The 17,891-nt window shown below is 53.7% G+C and overlaps 1 protein-coding gene across 2 annotated transcripts; it reads left to right on the forward strand.

Moving 5' to 3' along the window:
• The first annotated feature begins 26 nt into the window (after positions 1-26).
• PRPF31 (pre-mRNA processing factor 31) lies at positions 27-17,110 on the forward strand. 2 transcript variants are annotated; one of them, XM_041743363.1, is made up of 14 exons: positions 27-162; positions 1,786-1,970; positions 2,071-2,131; positions 4,233-4,316; positions 4,907-5,004; positions 5,900-6,006; positions 7,541-7,710; positions 9,470-9,627; positions 13,297-13,386; positions 14,316-14,443; positions 14,524-14,596; positions 15,060-15,188; positions 15,284-15,382; positions 16,723-17,110. In XM_041743363.1, exons 2-14 carry the CDS (start codon positions 1,794-1,796, stop codon positions 16,846-16,848), a joined length of 1,500 nt encoding a protein of 499 aa, XP_041599297.1. In that variant the 5' UTR covers positions 27-162; positions 1,786-1,793; the 3' UTR covers positions 16,849-17,110. The 2 variants fall into 2 exon arrangements, with proteins under 2 accessions (XP_041599297.1, XP_041599298.1); XM_041743364.1 differs by having other exon boundaries at positions 150-168.
• Positions 17,111-17,891: the final 781 nt, after the last annotated feature.

Here is a 17,891-nt window from a genome sequence, read left to right on the forward strand (position 1 = left end):
TAAAGTTGTTGTTCCAAAGGCGTCCGGGAATGACGCGAGGGCGGGAGCCAATCAGAGCGCGGGTTTGTCGCGACGCCGTCGCGAGCCTGGGACGTCATCGGTGGGCGCCGACCACTGTTCGGAAGCGACTCTCCTAGAAACCGTCGTGCGAGGCGGAGAGAAGTGAGTGTAAGGGAGACGAGGGGAGTGAGGAGGCCGGGCTCTCGGGTCCGGGGCGGGAGTGTGCAGGGAGACAGACACACCTTACTGGAGGGGTGGCGCGACGGTCCTCTATGCCTCTGCGGCGTCCGCGCTCTGGCGGTGTAGCGGGAGCAGACCCTCTTCCTGCCGTGTCTGTGCTGTGCTGGTTCCTGAGGAGACGGGCTTAGGTCGCTAGAGAGTCTGGGACGCGCGGGGCTCCCGGGGTGACGGGAGGAGACCCGGGGGCTGAGCAGGGGTCGGGCCAGGAGGGGAGTGGGCGGCCTCCTGGTGTAGCTGGGAACAGATGTGGTGCCCGGGTCTGCCTACAGTCAAGTGGGGAAACGGGAGAGGATGCGCACAGATACCCACGTCCTGCGTATGGGGAGCAAGGTGTGTTCTGTGGGAAGAGAGCTTTTCTGCAGAGAACGTGAATGAGGGAGGCACGTATGAGACCACGCAGGAATGCTGTGTCTTGTGGAGAGGGAGAGGTGACTAAGTATAAAGGGGATGTCCCGTCCGAGGGAGAGAGGAGGGCGTGAGGGGAAACTGACCTCAGACAGACAGCTGGACACCCAGAGGTCCCAAACTGCCACCTCGAGGGCCAGACCTGGCCTGTAGCCTGTCGGACTCTACCTGTGCTGTGCTGGTTTGGCGAGGCTTTCTTTAGTTTTAGTTAAATCATCCCCTTGAATAATCACAAGGAAACTTTGAGAGATTCTACATAAAAATCCTGAATCTCTTGAGAAAACCTGCCGCCATGCAACCAACAGCCCCACTTGCACGCACGTTTACACTGCCCCCGAGCTCTCTGCACCCCTGTCACCGCGCGGGCTTCACTCCACAAGTCACCCGCTAAGCCTCTGGTTTTATGTTTCAGGGGGGCATGGTGTCGAAGGGAAGGGAATGAGGGATTTGTTCTTTGGAACAGTGAAAGCACAGGAGGGAGGAGAGCTTTCTCACTTTAAAGAAGTAAAAGCAGCGGGAGGATGGTGGCGGGATTGTACCTTGCTGAGTCGTGCTTCCTGCTCTTTTCCACATCATGGGACTCAAAGAAAATACTCGTTTTGTCCAACACTTGGAGTAGATGAGGAGACTGCTCATGGCCAGAGGGGATTAGCCTGGGGGCTCCAGACACTTGAGGCCCCACATGGTTGCCATGATGGCTGGGGAGATTGGTATTTTAGGATATCTGTCACCCAACAGTTTTGAGGAGGGGTCTCTGTATGGGAGAAAAATGGTCAGAAGAGAGATCCCATCTCATCAAGGGGAGGTTTTTAAAGTCTTCAAGTCTTTTAAAGTGGTTGTGTGAGGGGAATGCTGTGTCTTTTCCAGTGAAGTAAGTGTGAGAAGGGAAGGTGGTGTGAGCTGTGACCAGAGATCACCTAGTTCTGGGAGGTTTGTTCACAAGGTGATTCAGCGGGTGTTTAACGAGCATCTATTAGGTGCCGGGCACAATTAGGTGCCGGGCACAATTAGGTGCCAAAGAACAAAGCAAAAGAAAATACCCGTGCTTACGGAGCCTGCATGCTTGTGGGGCTGACCCGTGAAGGACCAGGCCAAGCCCCTCTCGTTAATGAGAGGGGATGCTGCTTTCCCTTCCCATAGGCCTCGGCATGTCTCTGGCAGATGAGCTTCTGGCCGACCTTGAGGAGGCGGCAGAGGAGGAAGAAGGAGGAAGCTATGGGGAGGAAGAAGAGGAGCCAGCAATCGAGGATGTGCAGGAGGAGACACAGCTGGATCTTTCTGGGGATTCAGTCAAGAGTATCGCCAAGCTGTGGGACAGCAAGATGGTGAGCGGGCTGTAGAGAGAAGCTGCCGGGAGGGCTGATGTGTCCAGTTGCTCTTCTTTCTGAGAGTCCTGAGTTCTGGCTCTCTGTCCTCCCTGAACAGTTTGCTGAGATCATGATGAAGATTGAGGAGTATATCAGCAAGCAGGCCAAGGCCTCGGAAGGTACCTCTCCCCTCCTGCTCCCCCTCACCCACCCAGCTGTGTCCACCCAGCCCCTGGGCTCCTTTGCTGCGTACAGCTTTGAAAGTTTGGTCTGCCTGCCTCTCAGCCTTTTTGAGAGCCCTCTTTTTCTTTTCCATCCCAACCCAGTCTCTTCTCCCCTGAGAACACATCGCATCATAAAGCTGATGTTCCTTAAGTCCTTGCTCTGTGCTGAGCACTTACTAACCACAGTAGGTCTTGCCTCAAGATTCCTCCGGCTTCAGGGATTCATGTGACTGCTCGAGGATCTTGCCACATCTGTGAACACTTGTTTTGTTTTTCACTTAATTTTTTTTTTTTTTTCAAATCAGTGTACTCTTTTCTTTGAATTTACCTAAAAAGGAAAGTTTTTGCTACTGCGAGTAGAAAACTGGTATCACTTGGTAAGTAGAGAGTAATTCTAAAACACAGTTTTAGAATTCTAAAACAGTTTTCAGATCATCAGCTTTGGGGCTTGCTACATTGCCTCTGAATACTTAGCCCAGCTCTGAGAGGCTTCTCCTGTTGCCTCCCATCCTTCTTAACAGTTTGGAGTTCCGGAATGGAATTCATTGGCAGAGGCAGCCATGGGAGGTTGTCAGTGCAGCAGTGGTGTGGGCAGAGCAGAGTTGCAGGCAGACCTACTCTTTCCTTCCTTGTAAAGTTTTCATGAGGTGCCCTGTGGCAAGCCTGCATGGGCACTGGGTGTACTGGGGAACCCACCCAGCTCTCTGCTCTCAGGATACTCGGTGTCTGGCAAAGCGGATAGGTCAGATCTGGGCAGTGGTTGTGGGCGGTGCCTGCTGGGGTGGGGAAAGCTGGGGGCATTGGAGCCACCAGAGCGGGGCTGACCCTGCCTCAGGCCATACCTGAAATTGGCTTTGAAGCATGAATACACATACCAGGCCAAGAACAGCAGCTATATGCCCTGAGAAAGAGAACTGTGTGTGCAAAGCCTCACATGTCTGGAGTGGCAGAGGCAGCAGGAGAAAGTGCCAGATGTTGCAGGATTTTGAGCACCAGGCCAGCGAGCTGTGGGGAGCGGTAGAAGGGACACTCCCTGATGTCGGGTCAGGCTCGGGGTTAGGTCAGACCTGATCTCACCTGGTGTTTGGTGGAGGAGGTGAACACAGAACACCTCCAACCTGGGTGACGGTTATGTCTAACGGATGTGGCAGGAGTTCCGCAGGAGCACAGAGGAGACATCTGACCCTCCTGAAGGGGGAGGGAAGGATCCTGAGGTGCTGTCTGAGTCTCAAGATGCAGAAACATTTGAGTGATCAGGGTTAAGAATGCAGGTGCTGGGGCTAGATCTCAGGTCTGCCATCTGCTGGGTCCATGGCTTTAGGCCACATCCCTCCATTTCTCTCTCTCTGCCTCAATGGTCTGATGTGATGCCAGCCTCCCCAGGTGATAGTGGTAAAACAGGTTAATAACTGTAAGGCACATAGAGTAGTGGCACTTACGTGGTAAGTCCCATGTGTATTGGCCACTGCACCTACGGCCTGTGACCATGTTTTCACTGTCATCATTGTTAAAACCTGGAGAGGAACCTTTTGGAAACAGATGTGAGGAAGGGCCATGCCAGGGAGGGGGAACAGCATATGCAGAGGCCCAGAGGAGAGGAAGCAGCCGTGAGTGCTCGGGCACTGCAGTCAGTCCTTCCTGGCTGGTGTGTGATAAGATGGTGGTGTCTTGAAAGAGTGGGGCTTGGACAGTGCAAAGGCCAGACTGTGGAGTTGGAGAGTCAGCAGGTACCTACAGAGCAGTGCCCGTGCGCCAGGCACTATTGTGGGCATCTGGGCACTGGGGGCGCAGAACTTGTCCTCACAGTGTTTCCCGTCTGGGGAGCTTGCACCTCGGCCTCAGTGGTGTGGGGATCCCCTAAGGGGTTAGTTCCAGGGCGACACACCGTGGTAGCTAGACTGGCCTGGAGGGAGAGAAATGGGAGGTGTGCCAGCATGGAAACCCACCTCCAGGTTTTCTTCTTAGCCTCCCAGCTCCCTTCCAACTACACCTCCTGACTCCCCTGGCTGTGGGAGCCTAGACACTCACCCACCAAGGCTGCTTCTCATCTTCACAGTGATGGGACCTGTTGAGGCGGCCCCTGAATACCGAGTCATCGTGGATGCTAACAACCTGACCGTGGAGATCGAGAATGAGCTGAGTGAGTGGCAGGAAGGGCAGAGATGGCCCCGCCTGCTGTCCCTCACACCCTCCTCCCATCCACAAGGAGAGGACAGGCAGGACCCTGGTTGCTTTCCCCACTGGCTTTCCCCAAGATCCTGCCCCCAGACTCCTCATACTAGCTGTAGTCCAGATTCAGCTGCCATAACAGCAGCTTAAAAAAAAAAAAGTGTGCTTTTCTCCGATGTGAGAATCTGGATGAGGAGTCCAGCCCTGGAGTCAGGCTCTTTCTGTCTTGACCTGCCACCTGTGTCAGGGCACAAGGTGACTGTCCACCTCCAGTCATCACCTCCACATCCCCACCAGCAGAACAGGGAAGAAGAAGAGGGCACAGTTCTTTAAGGGGGTGACCTGGAAATTGCATGCGTCACTTCAGATGATATCTTGTAGACCAGAACTAACTTGCAGGGCCACACCTGGCAGCAGGGGAGTAGCATTTTTGCTGGGTACCCACGAACCCAGCTAAATTCAGGGGTTCAGTTATTTAAAAAGAAGCGGGGAGATGGGTGTTGCGGACATCCAGCGGAGTCTGCCTGCCCCCTTATCAGCTACCTGTCCTCCTTACCTTAGACATCATCCATAAGTTCATCCGGGATAAGTACTCAAAGCGCTTCCCTGAACTGGAGTCTCTGGTCCCTAATGCACTGGATTACATCCGCACGGTCAAGGTGAGTGGACAGAGGTGGGGACTCAGGAACAGTGGAGTCCTCTTGACTATCCCTCATGTGAAGGGGAGCAGGGAGCAGGTGAATGACCTGGAGTGTGGTTAGTGAGGCTGCTCCAGGCCTCAGCTACCTTTCTCGTTATTGAGGCCTGCAGATACTGGCGGGGGCCGAGTGGTGGCTCAGCTGCTCCAGGCTCCCCAGCAAGAAAGGGATGAAGCCTGGAAAGGATGTTTTCATGGCTCCTCTGCCACCCATCCAATCCTGCTGCTTCCTTGGAAGGGCTGGGAGCTGTTTGAGGCTGAGGAAGCAAGGAGGGAGATGAGGGGGTCCCTCATGCCACCAACAGTGGTTGGAGCAGGTGGCATTGAGTCAATATCTAAAGGTTGATGCAGGGGCAGCCATGCAGAGATATGGGGCGAAAAGCCTGGAGTACCAAGAACGGGAGATAATGACAAGCTGTGGTATGTTCAGAAGGGAGGAAGTGAGGGCAAAGTCAATGAGGTTGCATCCCCTGTGACCCCCAAGGCTTTGGGCCTTCTGGAAAAGCCACGAGAGGGCCAGGTACTAGTGAGAGTGGGGACACCAGTGAGGAGATTCCGGTGTGCTGCCAGGAGGAGGTGAGGATGGTGCAGGGGGTATCCATGCAGGAAGCAGTGTGGTCAAAGTTGCATTTTGAGTTGCTGCAGACAGTGGGTCTGCCTGGTTCTGGTTCTAGACCATCAGTGCAGGAGCAATGGTACCGATGTTCTGAGTGGTGAAGTCCTGGGAGCTGGGAGCAGGCAGCCTTCGTCCAGACCCCAGATGTCCCCAGAAGAGACTCAGCTAGGTGCAGGGGCAAGAGAGCTCCTCAGGCCTTCCTGAGTCCCTGCGCCTCCCCCTCTTGCCTTCTCACCTCCAGGAGCTGGGCAACAGCCTGGACAAGTGCAAGAATAACGAAAACCTACAGCAGATCCTAACCAACGCCACCATCATGGTCGTCAGCGTGACTGCCTCCACCACCCAGGGGTGCGTGCATAGGGTGGGACCATGTACTGCAGCCCCCTCGAGCCCATCTAACAGCAGATGAGGATCTTGGGGTCCCAGCGATACAGGTGTCCATCTCAGGAGGACAGTTTATTTCTGTCTCACGAATGTTTAATAAGGACCCCCTGTAACCCAGGTTCCATGCTGGGCCCTGGAGTGCTCGGTCAGTGGAGAGCCTGAGGCCTTGAGTGCTGAGATGAGCCAGGTACACTGCTAGGCCCAGGGTGCTTGGTCAGTGAGGAGTCAGGCCTTGAGTGCTGAGGTGAGCCAGGTACCCTGCTGGGCCTGGAGGGGCTCATTCAGTGGGGAGCCTGAAGCCTTGAGTGCAGAGGCAGAGGGCCATCCCATAGAATGTTTGTCTCGGGCATGTTTCCCTCGTTGGAATGAAAGTGTCTGAAGTCAGGGACCTTGTGTTGGCCCCTTGGTCTCCACCTTCCCCTCTGGCCTCTGTGCCTAAGAGGAGGAACTGTCTTGAATCCCAGAGCAGAGTCCTGGGTTGTGGAGACCTCTCTTGGGCTCTCATTCTGTTTGTTGAATAAATGCTATCCAAGCACGGGGAACTGTTCTGAGGGCAAAGATTAGAGAAGTTTGCAAAGGGGAGGCTGCTCTGCCCGAGCTCCTATCTAGGAGGAAGCAGGTGCACACACAGGTCAAGCTGGAGGGGAAGTGTCAGAGTGCAGATGGGGTGCCAAGGGATACTTATCCTGCTGGGCTGGGTGGCTTCCTGGAGGAGGTGACGACTCCACCTCAGGCAGGGACCAGGCTCTAGTGGGAGAACAAGTGGGCTCTCAGCTTGTCCCTGATGGGGGCAGCTATGAGCATGAACCCACTGGACTTTGGTTGCAGGGCCTGTGGCAGCCTCCATGGTCCCCCTTAGTGCTCTTTACAGCGTGGGTGGGGTAACTGAGGGAAGAGTGTGGCTGGGTGTGGTTACCAGCTCTGCGGCTTTAGGCCAGTCCCCTTTGCCATCTCACCCTCGGGCCCCACTCTGTAAAACGACAGTGATGACAGCCCCCCTTTATGGTTTTCTTCCACAAGTACTTGGTCAGCATCTTCCATGTACCAGAGATGGGCTGGCCATGCTGCTGAGGATCAGGTGTGGGGTCCCTCTTCAGGGGCTGACTGTCTCCCGTCAGAAGTGGGCGGAAAGTGGGGAGGCTGTAAACAGGCACAGTTTGGCAGCTGGTAACAGCGGGCCTCTGGCTGGTGAGGCAGAGACCTAGAGGATGAGGAAGAGTAGTGGGGGCCCACAGGCAAAGGCTCTGACACCGGCTTGCACCTGGCAGAGACTGGCATGGGCAGGCAGGCCCTGGCCGGCAAGGGTGGTGGTGCCCTAGGATTCCTGGCAGCTCCTGCTTCCAGGCCTTAGGGCTGACGGGACTTGGAATTGCCCTGACGTGCACATATGTGTACAGACGTGCACACACCGCTAGGAGGACACGGGCTCTCGTGCTGGTCAGGTGGGATCCCCAGGAGGGGCAGGGGTCCGACCCAGCCACATCATTAACCACTGCAGGCAGCAGCTGTCAGAGGAGGAGCTAGAGCGGCTGGAGGAGGCCTGTGACATGGCACTAGAGCTGAACGCCTCCAAGCACCGCATCTACGAATATGTGGAGTCTCGGATGTCCTTCATCGCACCCAACCTCTCCATCATCATTGGGGCATCCACAGCTGCTAAGATCATGGGTGAGGCCCTGGGGTGCGGTGGAGATATGGGGCCATCCTCGGACAGTGTGACCTTGAAGCCACGTCCCTCCTCTACGGGACAGGATCCTACTCCCCCTCACCCTCATCCTGTCATCCCTCCTAGAGATCACAGAGGTCACCCAGCCTGCTATTCCTGCACACACGGAGAAAGGATGGCAGCCCTGAGCCAGGCTGGACTAGGCAGGCGCAGGAGGAGATAGCATGGCTGCTGGAGAGGCTGGCCCTCCTCAGCTCTCCACTCTGCAGAGACCCTAGGGCTGCCTGGCACTGGCTGTGTCAGCTCTTAGGATCTCGGTTTCATGCATGAGGTGGGGTGCCAGTCGGGATGATGTGTTAGGGCTGAGGGTGCCTCATCTGCCAGCATGCCCTCTTGGGCTCCTAGCCCCCTCAGCTGAGGAACTCTTTGGGGGAGTTTGGTAAAGCAGCTGTGCTAGGTTGCTCAGGCTGCCCTAACAAAGTGTCGCCGGTCGGGGCAGGCAGTGGGGGCCTTACCGGGGGTTCATTGTCACACAGCCCTGGAGGCAGGGAGGCCAGGAGCAGCATGTCAGCAGGCTGTGCCCTGCAGAGGCCTCTCTCCTCGGCTTGTAGGTGGCCATCTACTCACATGGCCTCCGCTCTGCCTGTTTGTGTCCTCGTCTATTCTTACGAGGATGCTGGTCACACTGGATCAGGACCCATCCAATGATGTCATTCTTTTAATCACTGCTTTCAAGGCCCGTCTCCAAACACAGTCCCATTCTGTGGTACTGGGGTGTAGGGCTTCAACACAGGAATTCAGGAAGACACAGCTCAGTTCGTAGCACAGCCTTGGGTGGCAGGTGTGTGCACAGCTGCAGGGCAGAAGGAGGCAGTGGTTTCAGAGCAAGATAAACTTAGGTGTGGATCCTCCTTCCCCCTTCGCTGACCTCGCATCATTGGGCAGGTGACATCTCGTACCTTGGTTTCCCTGGTGGTGTGGGGCTTTGCTCCTGTCCTATGACTGCGGGGCTAAAATCAAGGTATTAGTTCCTGTATAGAGTTTCCGGGAAGGGATCCACTTCTGGCTTTTTCTGGCTTCTAGAAGCTTCCTGCATCCTCCCACCTGAAAGTCTCCTGTTTCATATCCCTGTGACTCTGCCTTTCCCTTCCACTACCCTGTCTCAAGGCCCTTCGCATAATTATATCTGCATAGGGTCACAGGTCGTAGGGATTGTGATGTCTGTGTGGGGCGGGGGGGGGGGGGCGTTCTTCTGCTCACACATGGATTGCCATGCCTGTGTGGGAAGCGTGTGTTGGATCAAACAGTTGACCTAGTCCTTAAAAACACCCAGTGCAGGGCCTGGCACAAGCAGACCCCTGTCAGAGGTAGGCATTTTTACCTACAGCTCTTCCTCCCCTCCCCTGGGCCTGCAGATGTGCTCACGGGAACCCAGAGATGATTCACATTAGGCCCTGTCATCAGGGTGTCCCCAGTATAGTGGTAACTGTTATAAAACAGAGCAGGGGCTGTGTAGCTCTGCAGACTTGGGGGCAAGTTCCTGTTGGGCTGCCACCTCACTTTCCATCCTCAGGCAGGTGATTTCACCTCTCTGAGCCTCCTCTGAATCCTCCTTCTGAAAGGGGACTTGTCAGGCCCTCCCAGGCAGGGCCCACCCAGAAATTCAACCAGAAACTCACCTAAAGGCACAAAGCATTCGGTGAGCCCCCAAACAAATGTCCTGTGTTCCTTTTGACCTGTTTCCCCTCCTTCCTGTTGCAGGGGTGGCTGGGGGCCTGACCAACCTCTCCAAGATGCCCGCCTGCAACATCATGCTGCTTGGGGCCCAGCGGAAGACACTGTCCGGCTTCTCGTCCACGTCTGTGCTGCCCCACACTGGTTACATCTACCACAGCGACATTGTGCAGTCTCTGCCCCCGGTGAGTGCCCCTGGCATGTGGCTCCCCGCGGAGCCTTTTGCTGGGCCAGAAGCAGCCTTGTCCAGAGGGCAGTGTGAGCCCAAGCAAGTTGCCTCCTCTGCTCCTCAGTTCCCATTGACCAGGAGCTCAGAGGATAGGGTCACACGGGGGATAGGAACAAGGACCCCATAGCAGATGTACGGGGGTAGGGATTCTGGAGCTCTACTTAACAACTGGGCAAGAGGCATGAGCTATGCCTCAGTGTTGTAAAATGGGGGAAATAGAACCTGCTTCCTGGGGTTGTGATTAGGACTCCTATATGAAACACTTCCAGGTCTTGCACATAACAAGCGATGTCATTAGCTTGCAAGTTGCAGGGGTCTCCAAGCCATCCTTGGGTTCAGTAGCCCACTAGAGTGGTGTACAGACTCCAAGCTGACCCACTTGGGCTATGGTTTGAGGGCGTGAAAGGACAGACTCATTTCAGCCACTGGAGGAAGTGTATGGGGCAGGAACCAGAAGTGCCAGCCTCAGCGCTTCCAGTCATCCTCTCCGTCAGGACATGTCACTCCTGGCCTCCACATGTGACAGCGTGCAGAAAGAACCGCCACCAGGGAGGCCCAGCTGAGCCTTGAAGTTCAGTCTTTCCTGGGACTTAGTTGAATAGATGTGCCTGGGTAGCCCAGGTGGTTGATCTGGGCTCCAGGTTGAGAGCCTGTAACCCAAAGACCTCACCCTAAATAACACGGTTGGTCTCTGCCTTGTCCGAGGCCCCCAGGCCAAAAGATCACTGCCCAGGAGCTGAGGGCAAGGTTGCACATAGCCACTACTAACTTTGTTTTATCATCATTATTAATTGAGACGTGTGGCTGGGGGTTTATGTGTACCCTCTTGGTGTGTCTCAGAACAAGAACCACCTTCCTTTGGTGACACAGGATACAGCTTTCTGTTACACAAATGGATGTTTCTACTCAGTCATTGGTTTTATTTTTTTTTTCTCTTCCTTCATTATTTTTTAATATGTATCTTTTTTTATTGGAGTTCGATGTGCCAACATATAGTATAACACCCAGTGCTCATCCTATCAAATGATCCCCTCAGTGCCCATCACCCAGTCATCCCATCCCCCTGCCCCGCTTCCACAACTCTTTGTTCGTTTCCCAGAGTTAGGAGTCTGTCATGTTCTGTCACCTTCTCTGATTTTTCCCTTTCATTTTCTGTCCTTTCCCCTGTAATTCTTTTCACTATTTTTTATATTCCCCGTATGAGTGAACCCATTTAATGATTGTCCTTCTCCAATTGACTTACTTCACTCAGCATAATACCCTCCAGTTCCATCCACCTCAAAGCACATGGTGGGTATTTGTCGTTTCTAATGGCTGAGGAATATTCCATTGTATACATAGACCACAGCTTCTTTATCCATTCATCTTTCGATGGACACCGAGGCTCCTTCCACAGTTTGGCTATTGTGGACATTGCTGCTATAAACATTGGGGTGCAGGTGTCCTGCCATTTCACTGCATCAGTATCTTTGGGGTAAATCCCCAGGAGTGCAATTGCTGGGTCGTAGGGCAGATCTATTTTTAACTCTTTGAGGAACCTCCACACAGTTTTCCAGAGTGGCTGCACCAGTTCACATTCCCACCAACAGTGCAAGAGGGTTCCCCTTTCTCCGCATCCTCTCCAACATTTGTTGTTTCCTGTCTTATTAATTTTCCCCATTCTCACTGGTATGAGGTGGTATCTCGTTGTGGTTTTGATTTGTATTTCCCTGATGGCAAGTGATGCAGAGCATTTTCTCATGTGCTTTTTGGCCATGTGTATGTCTTTGGTGAGATTTCTGTTTATGTCTTTTGCCCATTTCATGATTGGATTGTTTGTTTCTTTGCTGTTGAGTTTAAGAAGCTCTTTATAGATTTTGGATACTAGTCCTTTATCTGATAATGTCATAATGTCTTCAACTATTCTGTAGGTTGTCTTTTAGTTTCTTTTAGTGTCTTTTGTTTCTTTTGCTGTAGAGAAGCTTTTTATCCTGATTAAGTCCAATAATTCATTTTTGCTTTTGGTTCCCTTGCCTTCATAGATGTATCTTGCAAGAAGTTGCTGTGGCCAAGTTCAAAAAGGGTGTTGCCTGTGGTCTTCTCTAGGATTTTGATGGATTCTTGTCTCACATTTAGATCTTTCATCCATTTGGAGTTTATCTTTGTGTATGGTATAAGAGAACGGTCTAGTTTCATTCTTCTGCATGTGGATGTTCAATTTTCCCAGCACCATTTATTGAAGAGACTGTCCTTTTTCCAGTGGATAGTCTTTCCTGCTTTCTCGAATATTAGTTGACCATAAAGTTGAGGGTCCATTTCTAGATTCTCTATTCTGTTCCATTGATCTGTGTGTCTGTTTTTGTGCCAGTACCACACTGTCTTGATGACCACAGCTTTGTAGTACAACCTGAAATCTGGCATTGTGATGCCCCCAGCTCTGGTTTACTTTTTCAATATTCCCCTGGCTATTCGGGGTCTTTTCTGATTCCACACAAATCTTAAGATGATTTGTTCCAACTCTCTGGAGAAAGTCCATGGTATTTTGATAGGGATTGCCTTGAATGTATAAATTGCCCTGGGTAGCATGGACATTTTCACAATATTAATTCTTCCAATCCATGAGCATGGAATATTTTTCCACCTCTTTGTGTCTTCCTCAATTTCTTTCAGAAGTGTTCTGGAGTTTTTAGGGTATAGATCCTTTACCTCTTTGGTTAGGTTTATTCCTAGGTATCTTATGCTTTTGGGTGCAATTATAAATGGGATTGACTCCTTAACTTCTCTTTCTTCAGTCTCATTGTTAGTGTAGAGAAATGCCACTGCTTTCTGGGCATTGATTTTGTTTCCGGCCACATTACTGAATTGCTGTAGGAGTTCTAGCAGTCTTGGGGTGGAGTCTTTTGGGTTTTCTATGTACAGTATCATGTCATCTGCAAAGAGGGAGAGTTTGACTTCTTCTTTGCCAGTTTGAATGCCTTTTTTTTCTTTTTGTTTTCTGATTGCTGAGGCTAGGATTTCTAGTACTATGTTGAATAGCAGTGGTGAGAGTGGACATCCCTGTCGTGTTCCTGATTCTTAGGGAAAAGGCTCTCAGTTTTTCCCTATTGAGAATATTTGCTGTGGGCTTTTCATAGATGCCTTTAAGATGCTGAGGAATGTTCCCTCTTCAGTCATTGGTCTTATTGGTATTTTTTTTTTTTAATTTTATTTATTTATTCACGAAAGACATGGAGAGAGAGGCAGAGACACAGGCAGAGGGAGAAGCAGGCTCCATGCAGGGAGCCCGATGCGGGACTTGATCCGGGGTCTCCAGGATCAGGCCCTGGGCCAAAGGCAGGCGCCAAACCACTGAGCCACCCAGGGATCCCCCAGTCATTGGTTTTAGTCTGAGTCTTGTTCCTGCAGTACCCCAGCTGTCTATGAAGAACCCGTTTTCATGAAAAAGTAGGTTGAAAGAAAACCGTGACAGTGAAGATTTGTTGCCATGACACGTTATTACGGTAACACATAGTGAGATGGTGAACCGCTGACCCATGGGAAGTGAGCCAGTGGCATCTGGGGTTTGGGAAACGCTTGGTGTCTGGTAAATGCTCGGTGTTGGCGGATGAATCCTCCCATTGACTCTGCCCCCTTTCTGCTGCCTCAGGATCTCCGGCGGAAAGCGGCTCGGCTGGTGGCTGCCAAGTGCACACTGGCAGCCCGTGTGGACAGCTTCCACGAGAGCACAGAAGGGAAGGTGAGGCACAGCAGGCATCTGTGTGGGTCTGTCTCCTCTACCAGACTTGTCATTGTTCAGGTCATCACTGAGTTTACCTCTGTCTCTCTTGGCAGACTTGCTCCATGAAAGTGGGTATGTCTTGTCTTGTGCAGTCTGGCACAGTGTCCAGGCTTCAGTCTCTTTCTCTCACTGCCCCCCCACTTTTCCTCTTGACCACTGGTTGAGGTTCCAGGGGGACAGCAGTGAGCACTCCGACCAAAGCCATGCCCCTGTGGCATTCATGTTCTGGCTGGGGGCGGGGTGAGGACACGGGCCATCTGTGGTGTGTTCAGGGGTGCCACATAATTGCTAGGGTGGGATCAAAGGGTGCTGGGCTGGTGAGGGAGGTTGAGTTTAACCCGGACGTTGGGGAGGGCTTCGCTGCAAAGGTAAAGGTCTAATCTGCACTCAAGTGAAGTTAGCAAGTAAGTCAAGTGAGTGCCTGGGGGAAGAGTCCTAGGAAGGAGAAGCAGCCAGTGCAATGGCCCTGAGCCTGGCCCACAGGAAGCCAGGGAGAGGAGGCTGTGGGATGGGACAGGTCACGCAGAGCCTGTGTGCCCCAGAGAGACCTTGGCTGTAGCAGAGGTGCTGAGGGGTGCGATTTCGGGTTTTAACTGAAGGAAAAGCCCAGAGGGAGAGAAGCCAGAGGTGAGGCTCCCAAGTGACCTCCCTTTACCAACTTGTGCAGGCTGGAGCTGGAGGCTGGGGAAGAGGTGCAGGAGTGCGGGTTTGGCCCTGTTGCACTCGGGGGCTGCCCTCCTTCTCCCCCATCAAGGACAGAATTATATGAGGGGTGCTGGGAGAAGTCTGAGTCTCCCAAGAAACACAGGCCCCCCAGGCCTGGGAACAGGTGCCACACACAGGCAGAGGGACGGGCAAGGCTCAATGGAACCCCTTGCCCTCCCCAGGTGGGCTATGAGCTGAAGGATGAGATTGAGCGCAAGTTTGACAAATGGCAGGAGCCGCCGCCCGTGAAGCAGGTGAAGCCCCTGCCTGCACCCCTGGATGGGCAGCGCAAGAAGCGAGGCGGCCGCAGGTAGGCCCTGAGGGCCAGTGGGGGTGAAGAGGAGGGGAAGGGGCTTGTGACCCCGGCTGACCCTTGGCGCCCCTCCCCAGGTACCGCAAGATGAAGGAGCGGCTAGGGCTGACCGAGATCCGGAAGCAGGCCAACCGCATGAGCTTCGGAGAGGTCAAAGCCTTAGTCTGGATGTGCCCACCACATTTCTTCTCGGCTGAGGCAGCACCTCACCTCCAGCCTCCCCGAACATCCATGTACCCTGAAGGGACCTATGCAGCATTCAGTGCTGGCCCTGTCCCCCCACCCCCACCCTTTTGTACACACCTCCCTGTTGGGTTGGATCTGCCCAGGGAGGGTCTTTCCTCAGGCTTCACCTCTGCCAGACTCATTACCCGAGCATCATCCTCATGGTCCTGCAAGAACCAGCTCAAACACCCTCTAGTCAGCAAGCCCAGTTTTGGTTGTTGACACTGCATACATGAACACTCACAGCTTCCCTCAACTGTCAGCTCAGGGAGCCGTAATAGGACTGGACTCCTCACTGGGCCCCAGCAGGCACCTGAATCGGGTCAGTGCCTGGGGCATCCGGCTGATGAAAGATGGCTAACTCTTGGTTACCTTCCCCTCCCACCAGATCGAGGAAGACGCCTACCAAGAGGACCTGGGCTTCAGCCTGGGCCATCTGGGCAAATCAGGCAGCGGGCGGGTACGGCAGACACAGGTGAACGAGGCCACCAAAGCCAGGATCTCTAAGACACTGCAGGTACAGGCGGGGCCTGAGTGGGCCTGGGAGTCTGGGAGCTCCAGCAGGAGAGCCCAAGCCAAGCCCAAACATCCTGTCCCCTCCCCTCCACACAGCGGACCCTGCAGAAACAGAGTGTCGTGTATGGCGGGAAGTCCACCATCCGTGACCGCTCCTCAGGGACTGCTTCCAGTGTGGCTTTCACCCCTTTGCAGGTACTGTGCGCCTGAGTCAGGAGGCCCAGTTCTGGGCAGGCTCTACTCCCAGCTTTCTGAGTGGCCCTGAGCAAGCCCCTTCCTCTCGCAGGGCTGTTGTGGACAGCCTTGTGTATCAGTGAAGCCCCTGAAAGGTACAGCTCAGTTCCTGGTGCTCAGGTTAGTGGGAACAAAAGGGAAAAGGTCTGCCTGCAAGTGCAGGCTGGCTTTAGGATCGGGCTGGGACTAGGGGTGACTACTGATTCCCCCTGACCTCAAGTGGGCTCAGCTCCTCCCTGAGGTGCTAGGTGGCTGGGACAACCTCAGGGCTCCACGGAAGAAAACTCAAAGGTAGCTGGCTGGGAAGCAGAGGTCCCAGCCCAGCCACTCATGCACAGGACAGAGCCTCTGCATCTGTCCATTTCTCAGCCTACCCACAGATAGCGCCAGCATGCCCCATAGCATCGAGTAGAATAACTGAGTTCATTGGCAACATCAGCAAGGGGGTACTGAGCACCTAAGTTTCAGGTGCTGTTGCAGGCACTGGGGATAGAGCCACAAGCACAAGACAGCAAGCCTTGCCCTCAGGGAGCTTGTGGGGTGGCAGGGGTCAGATAAGATATGGAGCCTGGTGGAAAGTGGAAAGTGCAGGGAAGAAAGGGGAGAGGGAGGGAGGCATCGGGTTGGACCCGCCCAGGGAGGCCTCAGTGAGAAGGTGAGAATTACCTGTGGAAGATACTGGGAATGGTGCCAGCCAGTGTGGAGCCCCCAGAGCTGGACGCCCTGTCACCAGTGGGCTTGGTGTAATTTGCATGAGGGCCAGAGGTTAGCCACGTAGCTCTGTGACTCAGTTTTCTTATTCAGGAACCAAACCCAGTCAGCTGTTCTGAAACATTGATTTTTTTTTTTTTTTAAGATTTTTATTTATTCATGAGAGACATACAGAGAGAGAGAGAGGCAGAGACACAGGCAGAGGGAGAAGCAGGCTCCATGCAGGGGGCCTGATGTGGGACTCCATCGCGGGTCTCCAGGATCATCAGGCCCTGGGCTGAAGGCGGCGCTAAACCGCTGAGCCACCTGGGCTGCCCAACATTGATGTTTTTAAAATTGCTTAGAGAACTTGATAAAAAGTCGGATGCCCAGGTCCTCCCCACTCTTCCCCCTTCCCAGAGCCACAGTTAGAATCTCCCCAGGTTTGGGGTGGGGGCAATTTGGTAATTGGAAAACTGTTCTATCACCTGGAGCCCGGAACCATTGAAAAGGGCCTCCCCGACATGTCACAGTTCTCTTACTGGGTAAGGGGGCCTTGTCAGGGGCCAGCCCATCTCCCCACCCCATCATCACCTCCTTCACCTGCCCAGGGCCTAGAGATTGTGAACCCACAAGCAGCTGAGAAGAAGGTGGCTGAAGCCAACCAGAAGTATTTCTCCAGCATGGCCGAGTTCCTCAAGGTCAAGGGCGAGAAAAGCGGCATCATGTCCACCTGAGGGGCTGTACCCTGGGTGGCTGCCCCTGAAGCTACACAGGCCCTGCCCTTCTGAAGGGATCAGGGTCAGGATAGGGCTGGGAGGTTCTGTCCTCAGCCCAATGCCAGGACTGTCCAGGGAGACTCAGGAGGAGGCCCAGTCCCCACGCACGAGATCGCTCCCTATTGCAGGGGGGCAGAGCCAGTCTTCATCATGCCTCACCTTTTTTAACTAGAAAGGAAGATACTTTTGGAAAAAGTACGATTAAAAAGCACATTATCAAGTTCCGTTCCTGGGGAGTGATCATTTGTCAAACACATGCGTGACTGGAGGAGTCAGAGCTGTGGGGATTTGGGGGCACAGAGCTTGGGCCCTTCCCTGGCCTTTCACTTCCCTGTGATGGACCCCAGGAAGAGAAAAGCCTTCTCTATGTCCAAACCTCCTTGGAGAACGTAAGTTCTGACACTCAAGTTCTGACACTTCTGATGTGGCTACTGAAAGCCCTGGCTTTGAAAACTTGCCAACCTGGGTGGCTGTGATGTCAGGGGAGTGGCCATGCCTTTCCAGGCCTCCACCCTGAACACTACGGGGTCACCCATGACCATGTGAGACATGCTCGGGAGGCGCTTAGTGTTGGGCTCCCTGACAGGGTCCAGTATTTGTGGAGGATTCCCCATCCACCCTGGTGCCCCAAGCCCTGATGGGGCCGAAGCGGGCTCCCTACTGGCAGCCTACCCTGTAGGAAGGTGCTGCCTCCTACCTCTGCCCATCTCCTGCCCTGCAGTTCACACTTTCTCTCTGGGGCTCTGGCTGTCCGAGATCTATCTCCCTCTCTTTTCCTCTTTCTGGGCTGCCCCCTACCCCCTACTGTCATGCTTGCTCTGAGTGTGTCTCAGTTCAGGGCTCGCTCTGGGGACCTCAGCAGCTCTTTGAACCTCTCCCCTCACATTAGAGTCTCCATCACCTGGGAGATTCCTTCTAATGGCCAAATTACCCCAGGTTACGTCACTCGGTTTCTCCAACTTTTATCCCTGAGCCTTTAGATCAGCCCTGTTGGAAAGTTA

Source organism: Vulpes lagopus, chromosome 2, assembly GCF_018345385.1.
Source record: "Vulpes lagopus strain Blue_001 chromosome 2, ASM1834538v1, whole genome shotgun sequence".
Lineage (NCBI taxonomy): Eukaryota > Metazoa > Chordata > Mammalia > Carnivora > Canidae > Vulpes > Vulpes lagopus.